At 39.2% G+C, this 22,701-nt stretch overlaps 3 protein-coding genes and 1 long non-coding RNA gene across 4 annotated transcripts; 1 reads left to right on the top strand and 3 right to left on the bottom strand.

Annotated features, from left to right (window-relative positions):
- Positions 1–470: 470 nt before the first annotated feature.
- Positions 471–2,138, top strand: LOC311255967. The gene is made up of 5 exons (XR_014622420.1): positions 471–630; positions 842–982; positions 1,435–1,564; positions 1,852–1,913; positions 2,004–2,138. It is a non-coding gene; the product is annotated as an uncharacterized lncRNA (long non-coding RNA).
- A 77-nt stretch (positions 2,139–2,215) lies between these two features.
- phkg1a (phosphorylase kinase, gamma 1a (muscle)) lies at positions 2,216–9,817 on the bottom strand. Its single transcript, XM_084351811.1, has 10 exons — positions 9,627–9,817; positions 8,178–8,315; positions 6,364–6,542; positions 6,193–6,247; positions 6,038–6,103; positions 5,792–5,955; positions 4,719–4,809; positions 4,456–4,609; positions 4,241–4,366; positions 2,216–3,988 (listed from the first exon to the last, which is right to left on the bottom strand). The coding sequence occupies exons 2-10, from the start codon at positions 8,258–8,260 to the stop codon at positions 3,722–3,724; spliced, it is 1,185 nt and encodes a 394-aa protein (XP_084207937.1). The 5' UTR covers positions 8,261–8,315; positions 9,627–9,817; the 3' UTR covers positions 2,216–3,721.
- A 623-nt stretch (positions 9,818–10,440) lies between these two features.
- On the bottom strand, positions 10,441–13,181 carry chchd2 (coiled-coil-helix-coiled-coil-helix domain containing 2). Its single transcript, XM_084350126.1, has 4 exons — positions 13,011–13,181; positions 11,674–11,932; positions 10,995–11,196; positions 10,441–10,572 (listed from the first exon to the last, which is right to left on the bottom strand). The coding sequence occupies exons 1-4, from the start codon at positions 13,058–13,060 to the stop codon at positions 10,562–10,564; spliced, it is 522 nt and encodes a 173-aa protein (XP_084206252.1). The 5' UTR covers positions 13,061–13,181; the 3' UTR covers positions 10,441–10,561.
- A 157-nt stretch (positions 13,182–13,338) lies between these two features.
- LOC311255552 (protein FAM98C) lies at positions 13,339–17,234 on the bottom strand. The gene is made up of 8 exons (XM_084350125.1): positions 17,090–17,234; positions 16,760–16,866; positions 15,261–15,386; positions 14,872–15,125; positions 14,707–14,787; positions 14,500–14,616; positions 14,086–14,232; positions 13,339–13,993 (listed from the first exon to the last, which is right to left on the bottom strand). Exons 1-8 carry the CDS (start codon positions 17,137–17,139, stop codon positions 13,823–13,825), a joined length of 1,053 nt encoding a protein of 350 aa, XP_084206251.1. The 5' UTR covers positions 17,140–17,234; the 3' UTR covers positions 13,339–13,822.
- Between the last annotated feature and the right edge of the window lie 5,467 nt (positions 17,235–22,701).

The raw sequence follows: 22,701 nt of genomic DNA, 5'->3' as shown, positions 1-22,701 counted from the left end.
AATAAACTTGCCTTGTATCCCGCCGTCGCACAATGTCAGCTGGGATCAGCCAATCATCCCATTGAGATATTGTGTTTAAGATGCATAGATTGCAACCTCACTTGAATAATGAAAAAACTCAATGATTTTATGAGCACTGACAGGAAAGTAGGGATCCTATGAATGCTGGTGGGATTGAAAGAGGAGGAGAAGTGATTTTGGTACACAGGTTTAAATAATGATGTGGTTTTATGGCAGCTTTATCTCAGCAGGAAGCTATTTTTCGATGTAATGTCAAATTTTGTTGAGAAACACACGTTTTAAAAGCCAACCTAAAGGCAAGGGGAATCCATCAAAGACATACTGTAGTGCTCAGATTTATTGTATATGTCCTGCAGTCTACTCCCAGTCCAGAAGGTGGCGGTAGTGCACGCAGAGCTGTTTTCAAGCTGCACAAAATGGACGAAGAAGAAGAAGAAGCCGGAAACGAAGGAAATAGCTGTGCCGCCATGCTAACAGTCAAGTCTGAAGCCCATGGAGAGCAGTTCATTCAGTCTTTTCTGTGCAAAATGTCGCTGTCACTCGTCCAGGTGTGCTGTAAAACAGAGGCCGTGTTCAGATTGAAGAATTTAAACACGAAGCTCATCACAGGTAATATTCGCCAGCTAGATTCAGACTGTTTGTGGTTTTAAGTACGGACAGAGGGGAAAGCATGTGGCGCACATGGTGCACATGGTGCTGAACCGCAGCTGGAAGTCTGTTGGAAGTAGCTGTTTAATTGACCTTGAATAAGAAATTAAGAGAATGTACTTTATATCGATGTTTACATGTCTGTGTCCCTCTTCATCTGACCATTGCACAGGAAGCTTTGGAGGAGAAGACCTGACCTGACTCATCATGGAGGAGCTACCATCCTGACACACACCGACCTCCATGTGGAGGACTGGTTCACATGGAGAGTCCTCGTCTAAAGATGGGATTGTTGATCCAGAAACATGAACAGGTAACCCATGCCTCATTATAGCATGTATTTGAATGCATGGCAGAATTCTGTTTTACTCTCGAAATGGTAAAAACAGTCAGACACCATGCTAAATTATTGTTTTCACACACTGACTCAAGAACAAGGACAGAGTGCTAATTATGTGCCTCATTCTTATGTCAGAGTGAATACAGAAACATGTTAGGCTGCAACTTTTTATATTTCTTTTTTGTGTGGTCATATTATCTTTAATTTGGGTATTTCAATCAATTTACAAGGCCCACTAATTAAATGTAAAATAATCTTTATATGTGAAGCTGTGATCACCATGTGTGTGAGTTTTTACATCATAAATCACCAAAGTCTTACTCCTTTTGAAGCTGACTGATCTGTGCTATTGAGTGAGAATACACCAGCTCTAAAACATGCATTCATCTCATAGCCTATATTGTCTTTTTTTTTATTGGTTCCAGCTCTTGTTTCAATATGCATTCACGGAGATGTGCAGTAAAGCGGGCTTATGCTGCTGGTCTTCACACACAGGCCGGATGAAGCAACGTTGCAGTGACTGACCTGCAGACTGTGAAGAAAACCCTAATGACGGTATGTTTGTTCGCACTGTTACGTAATATTGTGCATCACAATAATTATCATTCTTTCCACTGAGGCATGGCCGAATTCTGTTCCAGCTTGTCTGTGGTGGATACAGTCAGACACCATGCAAAAGTCTTGTCTCATTTCTGTTTAATGACTGGATGAGTGCTTCTCTCGGCCTCATGCGACTGCACAGAGATGAGTACAATAATACACCTTGAAAGTGATCTGCTGCTCCGTCAGCATTCATGTTGGTTTCTGTATTGATTTTTTTTCTGTTTGCTTGATTTATGCAGGCTGACCGGTGTGTGTTTCTGAAGCGGGAACATGAGAAAAATAGTCTGCTCCTTCACTCGTGGTAAGAATTTGAAAATAAAAAGTCAAAATAACTATTTTAGCTCTCTGTGATCTGTTGATTAAATGCTGTTTTTGTTTTTTTCACCCACAGCACCACCAGTGAAAGCCGTGTCTTGTGCAAAGAACTAGAACCACCTTATCCGCCCGCGGATAAATGTTTATACGTCAAATGTGTCGTAGATATGAATGTACTCCACTCTTCTGTCATAATAAACTGTAACTGTCCTCAAAATGGGTGTTGTGTATTCGTTTTCTGCATTCAGCTTAAGGTTGTTGGACTAAGACAGAAAAATACAGTCAAGATAGAATTGAACGCACATTTTAATAAATAAATCCATAGCATACATTTTGAAAGTGCTACCATCTTCCCTTGAAGCTGATGATAACACAGTAAGTAGTTCAGTACAGTACATCCTGCATAAAGATCAAATATCCGAGCAGTACACAGATGGGTAAGGTCATGCCATTTCAAGTACGCAGGTTCACTGTTTTATATTCCAGTCAGCCGAATCATGTTGATCTTTCCCAGCACAAAGTTTTGCTTTGGCTGCTCAGCCAAGGCTTCACAGGTTTACAAAACAGATGTCTGTGAGGAAGGTTAATATTGTGCTTCAGGGCAGCACTTATATAACCAGAAATTCTTCAAATAAATTGACAAACATTGTACATTATACTTTGAAAATATATCCGAACTTGAACATGACATCAAAATGTGTGTTTCATACAGAAAAACATAAATGGGGATTGTTGCATGGTGTTAAACAATCTGTTTCTTTTGACATGCTGCTGGCTCCATTTCACTTAAAACAAATGTAAAAGAAAGAATAACTTAATTTGGAAACACTTTGGATTAGGGAACACATATTATATAAATCTAGTAGTTTGACACCTAACTTACACTAGTTACACTAGATTTTAAAATGTGCAACATATTTCAAAATATTTTATTTTATTCATTAAATTATCCGGTATAACTGCAAAGTTTTAGGGGTTTTATGTAACTGAATGTTATTTTTACATTACCTTACTTTTTATCAAATTACCCAACAGTTGTTTTTGTTGTTCTGACTCGATGTCATTGTAAATAAGGGTTACCCCTCAATGATCTCGCGAGTATAAATAAAGGTTGATTGACTGAACTCAGAATTTAGTCACAAATAACAGTTAACTTGTTAGTTTTGGGTTTTGTGACATAAGAATAGACCATATTTATAAATTGCTATTTACTGAGAATGACTATTCTTGTGCCACCACCTTACAAGGCCCAACCTGAGCAAAGCATTAGATGGTTATTCATGTACAACAACTTCCTTACTATCAGTAAGCAGTTCATGGGAGGTTATAGAGGGAGAACTTGATGTGGTAGTAGTTGTAGAATATGGTCATGCAGATTAAGGACTTTATAATGACAAATAAGGAGCTAATATGCATCCTTGTAAGCAAGTAGTTAATGGTTAATATGTGTTCCTTAATATAAAGTGTTACTCTAGATTTTCAGAGGATATACAGGAAGAAATTTTTACCAAATTGTCATCGTACCAGTAGATCTGTTATGCTTTCAGGCTACATTTAGGACAGAAAACCAAGTGTGGATCAGTGGCTCATGAGGTAAATGAATCTCACTGTAATAACCAATGCTGCATTTCAAAATTCCTGAGCAAAACATGCTCTCCACATTAAAGACAAAGATTTAAATGAACCTTCTCCTCTGGTACTGGGTTGTGTTTTACCAGTTCCTTTATACAAAGTGTAAAGGTAGACAAAGCCACACAGAGTAGAGGTACATCCTCGCTCCTGAAGTGCTCATCATTACCAGATGTGTTGGACCGGGTCGTCGGCCTCAGCTGTGATTGACAGCAGGATGGTTTTGGGAGTGTTCTCGAAAAGTGCTGCTCTGTTCTGAGTCTGGCCCTTCTTGACCCAGTGGCCGTAGATCTTGAAGGCACATGCGTCGATGAGCTTGCGGATGGGCTTGACTGCGTACGGGTCACTCTGGATCACCTCCTTGGTGACGGGCTTGGCTCGGCGGTAGTTGCAGTAGATTCTCATTGTAGCGAGAACAGTCATGCAAATGACCTGAAGGAGAAGGTCAGGGAGAAATTCTTACTTTCTTTCAAAGTTGAATCAAAGTCTCAAATCATTGTGTGGTATTGTAGTATTGGTATTATTTAATCTTGAGTGTTCAAGGACACTCCAGCATGTGACATTGGGGTGCCATCTCTCAAAGAGAGACTGGTATGCAGCCAAGCAAGACAATCTGAGTGAAGTCCATGTTTGCCTTGGTACGCTGTGTGTATGTGAATGTAATTGAGACTTTGAATTTCTCACCTTGAACCGTCTGTATGGAGTGAACTGTCGCACTTCATCCACCACATACTGTGAAAAGAAGGAGTGGTTGAGAACATCGGTGGCTGTGAATCTCTTACTCGGGTCCACCACCAGCATCCGAGAGATCTGAGGAAACCACAGGGAGAGTTTGATTCAGTCTTTACCGCAGCTTCAACTTTTGACGACATTAATTGGGTCACTGAATTGATTTTTACCAAATCTTTGACAGTGTCTGAGCGGTCCTCCCACTCTGGAGACGAGAAGTCGTACTGTCCAGCCAAGATCATGCGCAGCATCATCATCTGTTTCCTGTGCCAGAAGGGCGGAGAGCCTGCGAGCAACGTGTACATGATGACCCCTGAACTCCATCTGCAGGCATGAACCACAGGGACAGATTACAGATTAAATTTAGCTTATGTATCCGACATTTAAATAACTCTCCTACTGTGTTGTGTGATTTTTGTCTCTGCACACTCACATGTCCACAGCAGTGCTGTATCCTGCATGTCCTGCGTCCATGGAGCACTCGATGATCTCAGGAGCGAGGTAACCAGGGGTCCCACACACCTCTGTGTCACACACAAGCCAAACTCATGAACCTTTAATTTACTTTAAAGCAACATTAATAAAGCTCAAAAAGAATCACATAGGAGAGGATCTGTTGTCAGCATCTTCTGTATGTTAAATGTTCAAAGTTTCATACATATCATATCAACATTTCTACAATACAAGTCATGTTACCTTAAGATTACATGTATGAGCTGACATATCAGGAGGGGATGGTGATGGCCCGACACAAAACTGGATATTTTTAAGGACTTTTTCCAGCCATGTTCGTGGCGAATAAACTGGATGTTTTAGGCCAAAGCGTGATCATGTGTGTGAATGTGAAGTTTCAACACATCAGGTGTTTGCAGAAAGGTACAATACCAACATGTATTCAGGCGACTGGGTTGAAATAAACTCCTTAACCCACTCAAACACAGTAACTTGAGTACTTACAGTTACTTTCCAAATCTTCAAGTGAGCAATAACACCAATAACATCTGAGAAAATGTATTGAAATAATTCACCTCACTTTGCATTTAGACCGTAATCATGACGGCGACTTTCAGATTATGTGTTGCATGGTTACCTTGAATATATGTACACATTGTTCAGCAATAGATTTACTAATGCACTTCACATGAGCCTCATTTGACATTTGACTTGCCAGTTCCCACTGCTAGTGACCTTATGCTTTCTGATAGGTCTGTTTGAAAGGTCAGCGTCTGTGACTACAGCAAATAGATCTGTGATCCGAGTGTCCCGTTGCATGTTGTGCAACCAGAACCAGATTCTCTCTGCTGACCGCCTGCAGCTGCTGTAACTGCACTGTAGGTTGTAAACAGTAACTTTATTAGACGGGGACACTGAGAAATCCTCAGATGAATCTGTTCAGGTAGAGATTTCTTCTGTGTTTGTGTTATTAGTTAACTGTTTGGGTCACGTTTGGACCATCTAGACCTTAAATCTACCCTGAATAATAATGTGACACTGCCTTTCGCTGACCTTTAAGCGTCTGTCCCGGGTCAACCTGCACAGCAAAGCCAAAGTCGGTGAGTTTGATGTTCATCTCGTCGTCTAACAGGATGTTCTCAGGCTTCAGGTCCCGGTGGACGATGTTCTGGCTGTGGAGAAACTTAACGACCTCCAGCAGAGCGCGCATGATGTTCCTAACACCGAGACAAACCAAACTCCACTCAAGATCTTAAAAATTGAACAATTGCCAAATAGTGGATTAACACTCTCACTGACCTGGTTTCCTTCTCACTCAGAGTGACTTTCTCTGTGAGGTAGTCAAAAAGTTCTCCCCTCTCCATCCTGGGGGAAAGAAAACACAACTTTTTGAACAGCTGCTGCTCACAATCAGGTGTGAAATTGCAAGTTAAAACTCTAATAACGATACTTACAGGTCAAAAATCAGAAAGTAGAAGGCGTTGGACTCATAGCAGTCTTTGAGCTGTACTGGAGAGGAGACACATATGATGACTTTTGAGTAAAGGCCAAAACTCCCCTCAGCTGACCTCTTGAGCAGATTAGTCAGACAAGAATCTGATTGATGAATGAATGACTGTGCTTACTGATGTTGTCCTTTCCACAGACTTTCTTGAGGATGTCGATCTCCTTCACCGTCGCCTCCCTGATCTCCTCGGTCTCCTCCGATGTCATCTTGTCCGAGGGGGTGATGTCGATGATCTTCACCGCATACGCCTGAGACGTCCGCTTGTCGACGCAGCGACGCACCACACTGCTCACTCCCCTGAGGAAGAGAAAACACGATGGCCTTGTTATCTACAGATCTGATCAGGTCACTCATGTCTTCAGAGGTTTGTGTTTGCACAGCTGGACATAAAGATAACATGTTTGTGTGCTTCAGTCAGGAATCATTCTGTGATATGATGGATGTTATGTTTCTTTCATCACACGTTTTGTCGATGATTATCCTGTGAATACTCCTCTTATCTTCAAGTCAAAGATTGTGAAATGAAAATCCATTTCAGGGGACAACTAAGAGGAAACTAAATGGACTCGTCTGTGAGGCCAACCGAGCCATGTGAAGAATACTGGAGCAGCTGAGCACATTGTCCACATCCGGTGACCTTGTGACCTGTATGTGAGTGAAATTACATAATCTCAGCAGCGTGCCGTCCGATCCCTGGCAGCTCTCAACACTAAACCTTTGTCCAAAACACGCTGAAGTTAATGAATGCAGCCCCCCTCCAACACTGTGTGCTTACGTAACAGCACCACCGTCTGACAGATGGTGGGGAATGAATGAGAAAGAGAGCCGTTCTCAGGGACTTCTGGGAAACTTCAGGGAAAACATTCGGCCTGTTTTGGTACTGTCCACAACAACAGTGATAGTTGTCCAGTCTCAATGAACATTACGTACTTGTTGAGCTGTTTCATGTTGTATTGTCTTGCTGCTGGAAAAAGTTGTGAATTTCTAGACTGCAAATTGTTTTTAAAAAATGGGGGTTTTATTCACTTAACAAAGATAACTTATTGTAGGCCAGTTGTTCACAACATTTTTGGCTATAGTTCCACAATTGAGGGAAATATAATCATTCAATCATTTCTTGCCAAGAGTTGGATGAGAACACTGATTGACTTTATGTCCTTGAGCTAAATATGAAGCTCCAGCCAGCAGCCAATTAGCATAGCTTAGCGCAACGATTGGAAAAAGCTCCAAAAGAAACAACAATCCCACTTTCCTATGCCTGGAAAACTTCAGCCTTCGTACATATTAAAGTAACAAGATATAAATGTTAATTATCGGGCTTTGGAGGGCCTGGTCGGTGGATTTTGTTACCTTTCGATGGAGCTAGGCTAGCTGTTTCTAGTCTGTATGCTAAAATAAGCTAACCATGTCCTAGATATAGAGTCAAAATCAAAGGAAATGTGTAAGAGTGGTGTCAATCTTCTATGGGGACTAATTTCTGCTAGTTAAAGAGAAAAATGAAAGAAAAGAAGCTTGATGAAAAACTATTCCCCATGTAAATCATAATTAGGAAAAGTCAAAATGTTCAGATAAGGAGGTCATAAATAAGATAAAAAGTGAAAATTATGATCATATCTTTGCTTTAACAAATGTTCTCATCAAACTACTTCATGCCATTGTATAAGCACACTTCCAAAAATGTCAAACTATTCATTTGAAAAGAGTAATGTCATATTTTTGCATCTTCTGTTCAAAGGAAAAGGTCCACTGATAGTGAACGGTGATTTTTCTTGTTTTGTTTGAGTCCAAAAGAAATGAACTGTCCGATAATTCACAAGAAAAACACTAGAGCAAAGATTAGAGGGAACTCATAACTTGCAACCCGTTGTTGGGTCCTGACCCCCAGGTTGGGAACCCCCACTGCGGGCTAATTTTAAGACTTTATAAACATACCTCCCCAGAATCTCCTTGGACTCATACTTGTCGTAGAACTCCTGGGCTCCCACCGAGTCCGGGATCTCCTCCTCTTTGGTCATGATGGCTGTGGTGCCGCTACCAACTGCTCTCCTCTTACAGTTCACAACAGGTTTCCTGTCAGAGTTCAGATGTTAATGAATCATCACTGTTGAGGCATTTATTTGTGAGCAGCACTTAAATGTTGCAGTAGGTCATAGTGAAGCTGATTTTACAGCTGATCAGTTATATGATTGAATTCAATCAGTAACTATGTTGATAAGCTATTAATTGTTTGTCATATTTTAAGTAAGTATTTGCTGGTTGCAGCTTCTCACGTGAGGATTTGTTGCTCTTTGCTGTTTTATAGCGTTGCAAACTGAATTAAAGGATAAGTTCACCCAAAAATTAATATTCAGTCGTTATGTTCTCACTCCAATGCTGATGGAAAGTCAGGTGAAATGTTGTAGTCCTCAAAACATTTCTGGAGCTTCACAGCAAAACAGTTTTGCAGCATTCTCCTTAACAACTGTAGTAGACGTTAAAACGTTTCTGGAAGTTTTGTTTGTTTTTAAACAAGTTCCCACAACTTTTCACCGGCATGAGGCTGTAGATAATGACTGAATTTTCATTTGTGGGTGAACTTATCCTTTAATTGTTTATGCGCAGCTTTTCAAATGTGAGAACTGCTCCTTAGAGGGATATTTTCAGGTTTGGGGGGTGGAAAAGCAATCTGTCACTTTAGGCTCTGAGAAATTAGGATGAGCTTAATTTTGTATTATTGTTCTTTAATATTACACAGAATATAGTTATATAAAGGACAACAAATGGTAGACTAGCTGATAATGAAAACAGCTACTGACTGCATTTATTTGATATATTTCTGATTGGATTAATCTGTAACAATACATCAAGTGGAGTTAAAGAGTACAATAGTTTACTCTATGATGTAGAGGAGTAGAAGTTTAAAAGAGCATTCATTGAAAATAGGTTACTCAAGTAAAGTACAAGTATCTCATAATTGTACTCGAGTAAATGTACATAGCCTGTATCTCAACATTGTTGAGCTTTCCTGTGGTCTATGGATTATGACAGAGACTAATTTCAGACTTATTTTACTTTATTGTCAAAAAGGTTTAACATGGTTTCTAGATGTATAATAATTAATTAGACACCTTACCAGAATAGATGGCCCTAATACTTCCACAGCTTTGTGCAAAATTTTAATTATTGGCTTTGCTCCATTCATGCTGCTTGTAACAGGATCTAATAATCAGTCAGATTAGAGTCACTGTCCCAAACTTACTGTCATACCCACCATATCACTGAGTGTAGAGTAATAAAGCTGCATGCCACAGCGTGTGAACTAGCTCTCCCTCTTATCCTGTCACTATTTGACCTTTTGCAGGCTCCAATAATCTAATACATTAAAGAGAAACAGTCACTCACCGTGTCCCGTGCTGCTCAGTCCCTGTTATCCATGATTATTACTCAGTAGAGGACAAAGAGGTCCAGTCAGACCCCGGTGCTGTGCTGTGGCAGCTTCATGGGGCCAATGCCATGGCAAAGGGTGAGCTTTAATGTCAGATGCCAAAAATAAATTGTTGCTTCCACAGCAGCAGCAGCACACTGTGAACGCGTGTCCACACAAAAACCAGATCCATGAAATAACACCCCGCAGCTCCTGTCCTCCCCATGAGACATTTACAGAGACAGGGCTGCTCTACATTACCTTCATTACCAACATTACGACACATGAAACATTAACTTCTTCACTGAGAGGCTGGAGTGACATGACAGGTGCTGGACCTCAGTGAAAGAAACTGAGTGTAAAAATAGAAATGTTTCTTGAAGAGTACAATAATCTGGCAGGCGGAGGTATAAATCATCACACAAACACTCTTTTAATGATTCAAGTGCTTTATTTTTGTTGCTGAACCTTAACTTCTCGAAAACACACTATAATTTTGAAATCATTATGATCTACAAATGCAACTCATCTGGTGATATATATATATATATATATATATATATATATATATACACACACACACACACATACACATACGTATATGTATGTGTATATATATATATATACATGAGAGGAAGTTTAAATTAAAAGCATTGAAGCTAATGAAAAAAAAACTGAAATCAACTCAAAGCATGCAACACCAAAATATATAAACATTATTTATAAGACTATTATTACAAACTCTGCAGCTCTGTCCTGAGAAATGAACACAAGGATGCTGTCTGATGATGATGAGTTGTCAAAATTAAAGCATGTTTATTGATCTCTTGAGAATTACACCATCTTGGTATCCAGTAGGGTTGCTTATTTCAGTTTTTGTGCGCTTCTCACTCTCCAGGTTTTTCTCTCAGTCTCATGACATACCTGTGGAAAAAAATCAAAGTTTAATTAGATCATTTTTTCCAATCATTTGGATTGATCGTCAAGTGATTTGGCATATTTAAAAATCTACGGTGCATGAAGCACTCAGAAAGCCTTTGAAACTACTCCTCCCTGTGGTCACACTAGGTACTGCAACACATTACATCAGCACCATGGTGTGTACTGAATTAAATATTTTAAAAAAAGGTACAGCAAACAACAAGACTGCAGGGACAATGGTCTGAATGATCTGATGTAAATAATAGAGGTGATAAAACCTACATTGTCTCTTTTGCAAAACAAAAAAATTACTTTAATCTACTTTAATCTAATATTGCACAGTCTGGGTGCCAGACACGCCAATCAACAAGCTCTAAATCCTTATGTAATCTATTATTATACAAATGGATGGACTTTTCACTCACCGTTAGCAAACTTGCACTGTTTGAGCACCTCACTGAAGCCCTCACAAAGCTTGTAGTCGCTCTGGTTTTGGGCACACTCGATGAACTGTTTGAGCTCATATGAGCAGGCCTGCTGCTGCTGAGGGGCCTCCTGCTGGTACATTGATGGTGGCTGCTGCTGGTACATGGGCTGAGACTGGTACGGCTGGGCCTGGTGCGGCTCCTGAAAGACACAAGGTGGATGATGGGATCTTTCACACATCTACAATACATGTGACAGGTCATAGTAACTGTTTTTTTTTTCTGTGTAAACATCACCCGTTTGTATTAATTTTTATTATTATTATCATTATTTATTAATCTTTACATATTAGATTAAAGGTCTCTGTCACACTGCTTGCAATTTAAATTTAGTTTTAACAGAAAACCTTTATCGATGTCTTTAATGAATCTATTTCTTCTGTTTTGCCAAACAAACATCCTTTCATCCAGTTTACTTTGTTCGTATAATCGCACACACTGACCTGTGGATTACAGCGAATGTGACATTTGTTTCATCACTGCTTTGCCTCCTCCCCCAACTTCCAAAAACACACACACCTATTTTTGTTAGAGATGTCCTACCTACCAAATGCCAGACACATTAATCCGCCCTAAAGCTATTCCAGTCCCATGACCGGCTAAACCAAAGTTTATTTACCTGGTAAGTGACATCAGGCTTGGCAGGCTCCGAGTGTCCTCCACCGAAGCCACCAGTCATGGCGTGGCCGATGGTGTGCCCTACTGCAGAGCCCACCGCCACTCCAGCGGCGGTAGTCGCCATCTGGGCAAACATACCGGGCTGTCTGGGTGCTGCAGCCGGGGCACCCACGGCAGAGGGAGGAGCCTGCATTGGGGCCGGGGCATACGAGGGTGGAGGTGCAGCCCTGGCCATAGGTGGTGGTGATGGTGGTGCCCGGCTGTAAATCGACACAATCAATTACTGACAGTATGTGCATGTGCAAGTGTCTGTCTTTTGAAAATAGCTTGTATTATTTTTCCTTGTGTAAAGAGGGATAATGTATGTATTAATCAGAACGCTCAGTGTTCTCTCTTTAGACCTTCATCTGGGAAAATACTTGACATTAGGAAAACTGTGAGCTTAAAGGATAAGTTCACTCAAAAATTAAAATTCTGACATTGTCTATTCATCCACATATCGATGGAAAGTAAGATGTTTTGTAGTCCACAAAGGATTTCTGGAGCTTCACAGCAAAACAGTGTTGCAGAATTCTCCTAAACAACTGAAGTAGATGGGGACTTGTTTTAAAATGGTAAAAAAAACAACAACTAGATACTGACTGCATTTTAATTTGTCTATGAACTTATCCTTTAAACTGATGGCACTGTCGCTTAGAGTCACTTGAGGTCATGGATATGAGGTTTCCTCTGGACAGCTTGGCAGTAGAGTTGGTGATACTGACAAACTCATAGTACAAACAACTACAACTACAGTCCAAAAATTTCATTTAATATGTACAATACTCTAAATTATATGTGGCTAACATGGTCCAACATCAGACCAATACTTACTTAATAACAGGAAAATGTTTACTAATAAGTTAGAAGCATTTGCTGTTCATGAAAGGCAGAAACACTTCAGATGTTGTCCACTAAATATAGCCAAAGGTTAAAGAGAAACTGAGCCTAGCTGTCTGTAGTTTAATGTAATCCTACAGGGTTTAAAATGTTTAATTTGGCTGTTGTGCTGCCGTTACATGAACACGCACTTTGACCTTCACTTCTTAAATCATTGACTTTTCAACAAAAACCCGTTTCCTGGCACGAAGGGAAGGCTTTAGGATGTACAAATATAATCATTTTAAGTTAGTTGTAGATGCTAATTATTGGTAATATCCCTGAGAAACACTGGCTAACACATGCTACATGCGTCAACTGTACCGCTACCTAAACTAGCTAGCAGCTACATTAGCCTACACACCATCCTCACAACTTCTAACAAATGGCTTCAAACATCAAGATAAATGTCATCGTTACCTGGCCGGAGGGGCCATCCTGGATGTCCGGCTTCTGCTTCCTCTTGGCATTTTTAAGTTATTAGAGTTACAGTGAGTTTGCTGGCTGATAAAAGCAGACGCGTTACCAAGTAGTTAGATATCACACTCGTTCGCAGGTCGACCTTCGGCTAATCCGGAACTTTCCATGTGTTACATCATTTGTCTCCCGGGTATCTTCCGGTATTACAGACACACCAAGGATGCTTACATCAGTTACAGGTAAAAATATGTAATACAATTTATTGTTTATACTCCCTTAATTTACAGTAACATAAACTACATTTTGATTACTTTATCAATATGTGTATTTTATGCATTTATGTATTTTTAACTAAGTTTTCCTGCGCATTCATTGTTCCTCAAATTAAAGTAAATAATTTAAAAAGTCATGGTATTTTTTAGTGCCAAATATTAAATAATAATTTCATTGCTAGCCTGTTTTAAGCATAAAAACATCCCAAACATTGCACAAAATAACAACACATTTCTGTGTTTAATAGGTTTAATCTTGAGTAAACAAACCTATACATAAATGTGCAAAGCCAAAATTTACTTTTCTCCTCTGTTCTCTCATCAACAAAAATATCCGGTCATATACCAGTACATTATACCAATGATAAGCTTTTTTAGAAATGTACAGTCAGGTTTGTTTATGTACCATAACTGAAAATTATACACACATTACTATAAAATTATAACATATGTTGGATCCCACAGACATATTTTACTTCACAAAATTGATTTGAATAAAAAAAAAAATCAAATTATGCAGCACAGCTGAAGAGCAAGACATCACTCTCTTTTCCCTTTCTTCTTTTTATCTGAAAATCTTTGTCGTTGATGGTGTCCACCACCTCCTCGTCCTGATCGGTTTCCTTTCGCTCTTCGACCTTCCCACGCTGGCATAGGTGGCTCAATTTCCCCTGGTCGTCCTCCTCTGTCTGGCACGCTGCCCATCAACACCTAGTGAGACCAAAGACAAATTAAAAAACCATCAGCTACAAGTGTCTTCATTCAGAATCAAAGGCACGTTTTATAACTGTTTACAGTTGTACCTTGTAGACGGGGGTGCTTGTTCCAGCCTTGATTGGCTCAATGAAGGACTGATCCTCTCTGGCAGCAATCAGAAGAGACAGAGAGACTCGAGAGGAGCTGGCGAGGGATGAAAGAGGAGGCACTGAGGCCAGCACTTCACTGCGCTCCTGTAAAAAAAAAAAAAGGCTGATTAAACTGAGATGTTTGTAGTTATCATGACGCACAGTGATGCTTCAGAACTGAAAGAACTAAAATAAAGACTTAAATTAATCAGTACCTTTGGTGTGACCCTTGTTTATTATATTTAATCTTTTTATGAATCAAAAAAGATGACACTGAAGACACTGAATAATCTCAACAACCAAGTCATCTACTTTGGTACAACGCTCTTTAAATTGAGTAAGTTCTGACAGATGATTTAACATCACACCCACCTTTTGCTTTTCTCCCCACGCAAATGACTCAAGTGTGACCTGAAAGCGCTTGATCATCATCTGTCTCCGACATCGATAGTCCTCTGTCAGAAGCTGATTGATATTTTTAACTTGCGTCTGAGAAACACAAAAGGACAGGAGGTTGAAACGCTCATGTTAGAGTTAAATATGATGTAGTATGAACTGGTAACAGGCCTGGCTACGCACCCACTGCTCTGTGCTGAGGCTGGTGTTAAGAAGCGGGTTCGTCATGTCTCCACTTGGTAGACGAGAGAGTCTCGTCTCCACCTGCATAAAATACCATATTTAAAATCTTCTCAGTTTGTAGTCATGATTTACACTTCAGTTCAGTCTTTCTTGTATAAGACCTACCTCGCTTAGAACATCTGTAGATTCAGAGGAGGCGTCCATGTCGAGGGCGTGCAGCAGTAATATCCATTCTGCCTGCATCTCCGCCTTCCTTCGTTCTTTGGCAGGATCATCATCTTCATCTTCTTCAGTGAGTTCATGGCTGTGATCTTCAACCCGCTGCTCTTTCTCAGACTCCTCCTCTGTCGTCTTCTCCTCTGGATGCAATTCTTTGTTCTTGATCATGCGAGCTGCTTGTAACTCTGCTACAAGGAACTCTACAGGATTGAACACGACTTCTTAGATGATACACTCTTTGTTTGCAGGAAATGTACAAATCCATGAGGACTACAATCATCTGTTATTACCTGAAACACAACTCTACAACAGAGCCCAGTGGACTCATTTCTCACCAGTGACTTTGTTGAGGATCGACGGCCCCAGAACCTCTGAGGTCAGCGCAGTGAGGGGAGAGCGCAGGTCTGACAGTAAATTTCTCAGCTCACCCACCAGCAAGACGTTACCTGTCCTGCTTGAGTCTAAAAAAAAAAAACAAGACAAAACAATTTCATTTATATAACACACTCATCAATGTGCTTTATATTAAAACACAGAAAAGGAACAGAAAAATACCAGAAATAAAATACAACAGCCTTACTGTACAGTCCCCCCAGTGCATTGTACCAGCATTTATAATTGAAATCTCATTTTGCGCTACATGTCAATACTTGATTTATATATCTGCCAGTATTAGCTTATTGCAGATATATTGGTATTCATGTACAATACATGCTGGACAATGAAAAAAATAAATTACAGTACAGAAACAAGTTTCAAAACAGGGTCCTTCACATACCTCATCTATGAGAATACACTGGCACATTTTGTCGACTATATTTCGTCTATATTTGACACAATTTAGGGATACTTCTCCAAAACTTTTGTTTATGTTAAGTGTTGCTGTAAACAACCAGAAAAATGAATATCAGCCAATATATCATTACCAGATTCTTTTAATTTGCAAATATTGGAATTGACCTAAAAAGCTTTTTTTTTTTTTTTTTACAATGAATGTATAGATTGTATTTTAGTATTTATACTGAACACCTTGGCACGAACAGTTCTGTAAGGATGAATACAGGTCCACCTTTTTAATCTTAATAATGGAAGAAAAAACACAATAAAGAGGAGAACCACAAAAACACCCCTAGAGATAACTTCATATCATAACTTCCTTACAGTCAGAACTTTTAATCATATACTCACAAACTTCAGACTCATCCTCAACACTCCACACCATAAAACATATATTGTTTTTTCTTGTGTAGCATAAAGTAACGACAACGTTCTTTTCCATGTACAACCCTTGTCGAATGACAATTAAATTAACCTTGATATAATTTCACCCTCATTCTTCTGTCTGTCCTTTACTGCTTTTAATTTGTTAATATTTAATCTATTTATTATCCTTTATTCTTTTTATCTGCTCGACTCCTCTGATGTGATGTCGACTTATCTTATCGTCCTTTATTGACTGTAATTTTTTTTATTCATCTCTAGTTATGCATTACATTTCCTCTCTCTTTCTTTTTCTGTGATCTCGCCTGTTGTATGGCTTTGACTTGTAATGACTCATAATGTCTTTTTGTGTTTTTTACTTTTTCTGTTCCTCGTTCTTGTTCTAACTCACTTCCTCGTGTTTGGATCGACTGTTGAGTGTTTATTCTGTCATATTGTCTTCCTGAGTTTCCTGCTTTTGCTTGTTTGTCAAAGCACTTTGTAAACTGTATTTTTAAAGGTGATATATAAATAAAGTTGATCATTATTAGTAGTAAAAAAAAGAACTGACTCCACTGTAGTTTAGGAGAAACACTCTGCACGACAGAGACAGACAGAGGACTGTAATAAAAACCTTGCAGCTCTGGACAGACTGTCCTCAGCTCTGCAGACAGCCAGGTGAGCAGCGGACAGGGGAGCTCATCACATCTACACCGTGTGAGGCAGGAGCCGCCCGGGTACCTGAGCAGGAAGTGAAGACGACAGGTGAGTTTACCTGCCGCAGCAAGTATCCTGACATGCTGGAAAGGCCAGAATATTGTCACTAAATCATAAAGTAGCTGGATGCTGATAATAAAGTGCTTATAAATCACAGCTTCACTGAGTTGAACCCAATATTAGCTTTAATAGTAGCTAGGTGGCTACGCAGTAAGCAACAACGTTAGGTCAGTTAAACGTCACTTACCCTAAAGCTTTAATGGCAGAAACTGTCCCTGCGCTCCTCTCCATTGTCATTTTAGTTGTGAACAGCTCACACACACATGCATCTGTTACAGTAAGTTAGCTCTCCACGGATGAAAGTTCAGGTTCAAGCTTGTTTTCAAACTGTGCTTCCTCTTTCTACACTGTGTGACTGTGTGGTGGTCACATGCCGCCCCCTGCTGGGCGGAGGTGGTACTGACAGTGCAGTGCAGAAGTCATACATTCAAACTTTTACTTCTTATTATTATTAAAGTACATAAATGTTTCGATAAATAAATACTTTGAAATATCAAAAGTAAAATGTCACATTACAGCAAGTTCACAGCTTTGCCTCCAAACCTAAACCCCCAAGTAAATAATCTGCATATAAGATATTAAATGAATCCATGTGACAGGGGCCTAAACTCCAGCACATATGATATTATCCTAAATATCAACCCACCTACAAGTACTAAAACACAGGAAGTCTGGGAATGTGACTTGGGAGGGGTCATTTCTGGGCACTGCTTCAAAGATTGTATCTCTGCTGCACGGTTGAATTCAATTCAAGCTGTTCCCCAGAATTACTCCAACACAGATTAACTAAAATATATCCTTCTGTTAACTCTGTCCGCCCCAGGTGCTGTAACACAGTCTCCCTGTGACACATGTTCTCGTCCTGTCCCTCCCTAGTCAATTTCTGGACTCCCATATTTGAATGTCTTTCAGTTTTATGCAACACACCTAACCCACTCACCGCAGTGTAATGTCAGTGGAAACATGTGCCACAAACCTTCAGAGGAAGGCAACAGCATTCAGTGGCCTCATAGCATGCAGACTGATTCTTATGAATTGGAAATCTGACAAACAACTCTCCTCAAGAGATGGATACAGGAGGTGCTGTCATTGCTCCAATTTGAGAAAATAAGATAGACTCTGAATGGATCTTATGACAAATTCACTAAACTATGGTCTTCATTTATCAACCATGTAAGAGGATTGACTCTCTGATATCTCACTGATGATTTTCTCCTGTCTAGCCCATTCCTACTACAAGTAATACAATATGTATTGGGCCTTTTTTGTTTGTTTGTTAGGGGTGGGCACATATGGGCTTGTTTCAATGTGTACATATCTGTGTACCTTCCACTGTCTGTTTATGTATGTATGTGGTTATATAAGCAGAACAACTCTTTAAATAAAGTTGTTTAAAAATGGCAGAATAATAAAGGCTATATTATGTCACTGGATTATTATTATTGATACAATAATGTGTGCTTTTGTTTATTTTCTGAGTGGCTTTTGAATTTCCCCCTGAGGATCAATAAAATGTTATATTAACCTATAATATTACATCATGATTTATTGGTTGATTATGTTTTTCATCATGAATCTGAATCTGCAATAAATTAGTAACTAAAGGCTGTTGTTTTTTTTTTACAGGGGAAGTATCTCAAATTCAGAATTAAATACAATAACTAGGTAAATGTACTTAGTGTCCACTGAACAGAAGTGTACAGGAAATAATTCAAACAACAGCGAGCTATAAGATAAATACAAGACGAAAAATAAAACTACTTTTAATAAAGGTAAAACAAATAATTTCCACAAAATAATGCAGCATATACAAAAACAAACATGCAACAACAAAAGAAAATAGGATAGCTGTTTACATAATCTAAATCCATTTCTATATTTTGATAAGAAAACTTTAAAAATATGTGTTTCTGAAACAACATGTCTCACAGCTTCTTTACTGTCGCTTCACTCACTCAAAATCCATCCATAGTTTAGAGAAACAAATCAGTCTTGAAGAAGATAGATTTTAAATTTCTGTCCACCAGGAGCCGCTAGAGGTTTGTGATGGACTGGTACTTATTGACTCAGGTGCTGCATTTAAGTAGTATTTTGAGGTGCTTGTAATACTTGAGTATGTCCACTTCATTTGTGGCACTGCACTTGAGACGGAAAACTACACTTGAGATTTTTTTAGTGATGAGTTGGAGATTCTCTACACAAAACATATAACCAACCTGTAAGATATGATGTGTATGGTCTGTATACAATTGTGCATTGAAATGATTCAGAAATAACAATCCAAAATGCCAGATAAGAATGTAACACTTGTAATGAGCCCTTCTGCATAATGAGATCTCTAACTGTACATTGTATTGAATTAAAATCCCACCACTGCTCGTTTTAAAAGTATCTTTTAAACAGAAACTTCATGTGTTACTCTCACTCTACAGCAGCTTCCATCAGCAGGTGCGGGTGATTTGGGGTGATCTTTCCTCACTAATAAAATCATGATATATAGTGTCAGTGTCACTCACCACTTTTTGGCTCTGCTACTTTATTCTCCTCATCCTCATTACGATCAGTACCCGTAATATTTATGTGCTCTTTACTCTGAGCATCATTTCACACACTCAGCACTCTCAGTCAGCACCATCACAGGCCTTGCTGATGCAGCCAGTGCAGCTTAAGTTTGCTGTCGAGCTGCGTGCACAGAGACAGTGTTATATATACACACAGAATTATAGTTGTCAGCACTCGATTCTGTGATTTAAAGCGTCATATAGGCGTTTATGGTGGTCGGGTTTCTTCACACCTCCTGTAGAAGCTCATCCAGCACAAAACCTTGGTCTTAAGTGGTGCCATCACTCTGGCAGGTGTCATTTTTTATTGTGCTAAGTGCTGGAAGAGTCTTGCCTAACATCTTTTAACGCTGTCCCTTCCTCTGACACATGACTGTAAACGCACACATGCTCAGGCAGACAAACATGCTTCATTAGCTCTGTCTGAATGAGTTGTGGCTGACTCCTCTTGTCACAACAGGCGGTATCTTCGTCACACTTATGGCACAAGCCCCTCCGACAGCCGCCTGTAAACTGAGCAGGAACAATGAAGACAGCGGCCGTGTACATCAAGACTTTTGCTTGGTCCCTGCTGCCATATGTACAGAAGCTGAGCCCCCCCTCCTCCACCCCACCAACAACAAAAGCCTCGCCATGCGTCAGGATGCTGCGTCTTTTATTCCCCTGACACTGTCCCCCCCATCATGAAACCTGCAGGGGGGCTGAACTTTGACCTCTGGCAAGCAGCCAGACAAAGCAGGCAGGCACTCCCCTCTGCTCAGCGGTTCTGATCATGCACGGTGGACTTGTTGAGCACTTGTTGAGTGGACAGATGACTAGCAATAGAGACCCATTCAGTCATTTTCACTGCCAAACGTCCAAGACATTGTATGGTATATGTGCAGGGCAGATCATGCAAACAGTCCAAAATTTATAAAAAATATATTTTTCATGTCAGACAGTCAGTGTTATTTAGTGTATTGGAGGAATAATGGTAAAGTAGGAGTATATATCACATTATACAATATGCTATGCGGGAAATTGGGAACCTGTTGATATAATTAATTGAAATAACCAGACTGGAGTGTCTTTTTTTGATTATTCAAGCAAATTAAATAGTGACAGATTATGGCATTAATGCAAAAATCATATAAAAATCCAATATTGTCATCAAAAAGTGATACTTACTCTGACGGTAGACACATTTGTATAATCTTATTGTACATATCGTCATGTGTACGACCCCTAATGTCAAGTGGTAACAAAACCGCTGCACACCTTTAACAAGCCCATGAAGAAAAAATAGTGGAGGGCAGCAATATAATACAGCTTTTAAACTATGTCGGGAGTTCATGAGATATTGAAATATAGAGTAAAATAAAAATGCTGTGTTTTGTGGGTGAAAACGTAAAATAAGCTGCATCATAATGAGACAAGATGCTGGAAAAAGGCGAGATACATGCATGTGATAGTCATACGTGTGCATTACAAAGACACTGATATTAATGATACTATAGAAATAAGCATGAGGAATTTTCTCCATTTCCAGTGAGAATACAACTTGTTTTGCTAAATATGAATTTAAGCATGCCGTCTATGCCGTATGTAGACATGTATACATGCACATACCGTACATTCTCGCTATATATATTTTTCTCCTGTTTCTTTCACCTTTACATTATAGGTCAGGGTTTATGTTTACCCATCTTTCTTCAGTTTGTTGTCCTTGGTTCAGCTGTACGTCTATTTCTAGCAGTCCGACTGAAGAGTGTTCTTGTAACAGTGTGCAACATTGAGAGAAACAGTAAACCAGACTCAAATCCCTTGTATGCGTACACATATTTATCCAATAAAGCTGATTCTGATTTTGTTTTGCACAAATAGACGGTTATAAAGGTAATACTTAAAGCAACATGATGTAAGTTTTTTACCTTAAAATAACAGCTTCAAAATCATTTCTAAGCTTCAGTGTCTTGTAATAGGCTGAATGGTGTCTCTGTCACTTGTTTCTGCGCCATGTAACTTCAGTGAGAGGGTAGGATCACAGCGTTACCTACATGTTTACTTCAAAAAACACGTTTTAAACAGGTAACATTGAGCATGTTTACATGACCACAATAATCCGATAACAGGGATTAATCAGGTTACTTTAATAATCTGATTTGACGTGTTTACATGCACTTTAGTAACGCGCTAATGGAAAAAACGGGTTTTTGTGATTCATTCAATTAGTCGGATTTCCTTCCCAGTGTATATATATGAGTGTACATGAGAGTCCACAAACACTAACACAGGAAATTCCTGCGCTTCCCCTTTAAGGGAGCTCAGTTTCAGTACAGCTGTTTGGCTTTCTGTTTTTCTCTGACGAAAAAGCTTTCCTCTCTCCTCTCTCCCTCCAAGCACATGTTTTTACACATGCGCAGATGTAAAGGAACTAAATAAACAGTTCATAAAACAAATCACATTAAATGCCAATTTCTACATAATGTTTCTTTAAGGTTCAGACATGTAGAGATTTAAGAAGTTGTTGTAGATTTTCAGGCTCATTTACTCTAAAGATCATTCGAAACCAACGTGCAATATTAAACAGATCATGAATCCTCACTTCAAACACTTAATATAAATCACATAATCTATTCTATATATATTATATTATATTATATTATATTATATTTATCTATTCACTTTTCACCTACACTGTTTGTTTGTCTCCTCATATTATTAACTCTGATTCTGATAATCAGAGAAATGTTGAATATCAGATCTGATAACCATACTATAATATATACAATTGATTTATTTGATCAGATACTTTAAGGCTTTTACTCAAGTGCTGCTCATATGGGTGACTTTCACTTTTTCTAAGGTAATACTTGACACCATATCTTTACTTTTACTCAAGTATGACTCTTGGGTACACCACTGATGCGTATACATAATATAATATTTTATCTTCAGATGTTATCTTATTACTATTTGTCTTTTAATCTTACTGTGAGGACATTTCACTGCGCACTGAACTGTATAATCTGTGAATGTGACAAATGAAGAGCCTTAAACCTTGAATTGTATATTTTTGGATACCAGACAGGTGTGGACTCAATGCTGTGGTCGTTTCTGACGCAGTAGTTTGCGATGGAGGAGGCGACAAAGCAGAATTTATTACATTTGATCAACATCATGCATCATTTTCCACAATAAAACACAGTCATAGAGAGCGAGGCTGGGCGAGGACAGGTAGCAGTGTGGTTGTTGACAG

Source organism: Pagrus pagrus (assembly GCF_965226575.1).
Source record: "Pagrus pagrus genome assembly, chromosome: 4".
Classification (NCBI taxonomy): Eukaryota; Metazoa; Chordata; class Actinopteri; order Spariformes; family Sparidae; genus Pagrus; species Pagrus pagrus.
The sequence above is the reverse complement of the archived record's forward strand: the minus strand, read 5'-3'. Positions and strand labels throughout refer to the sequence as shown.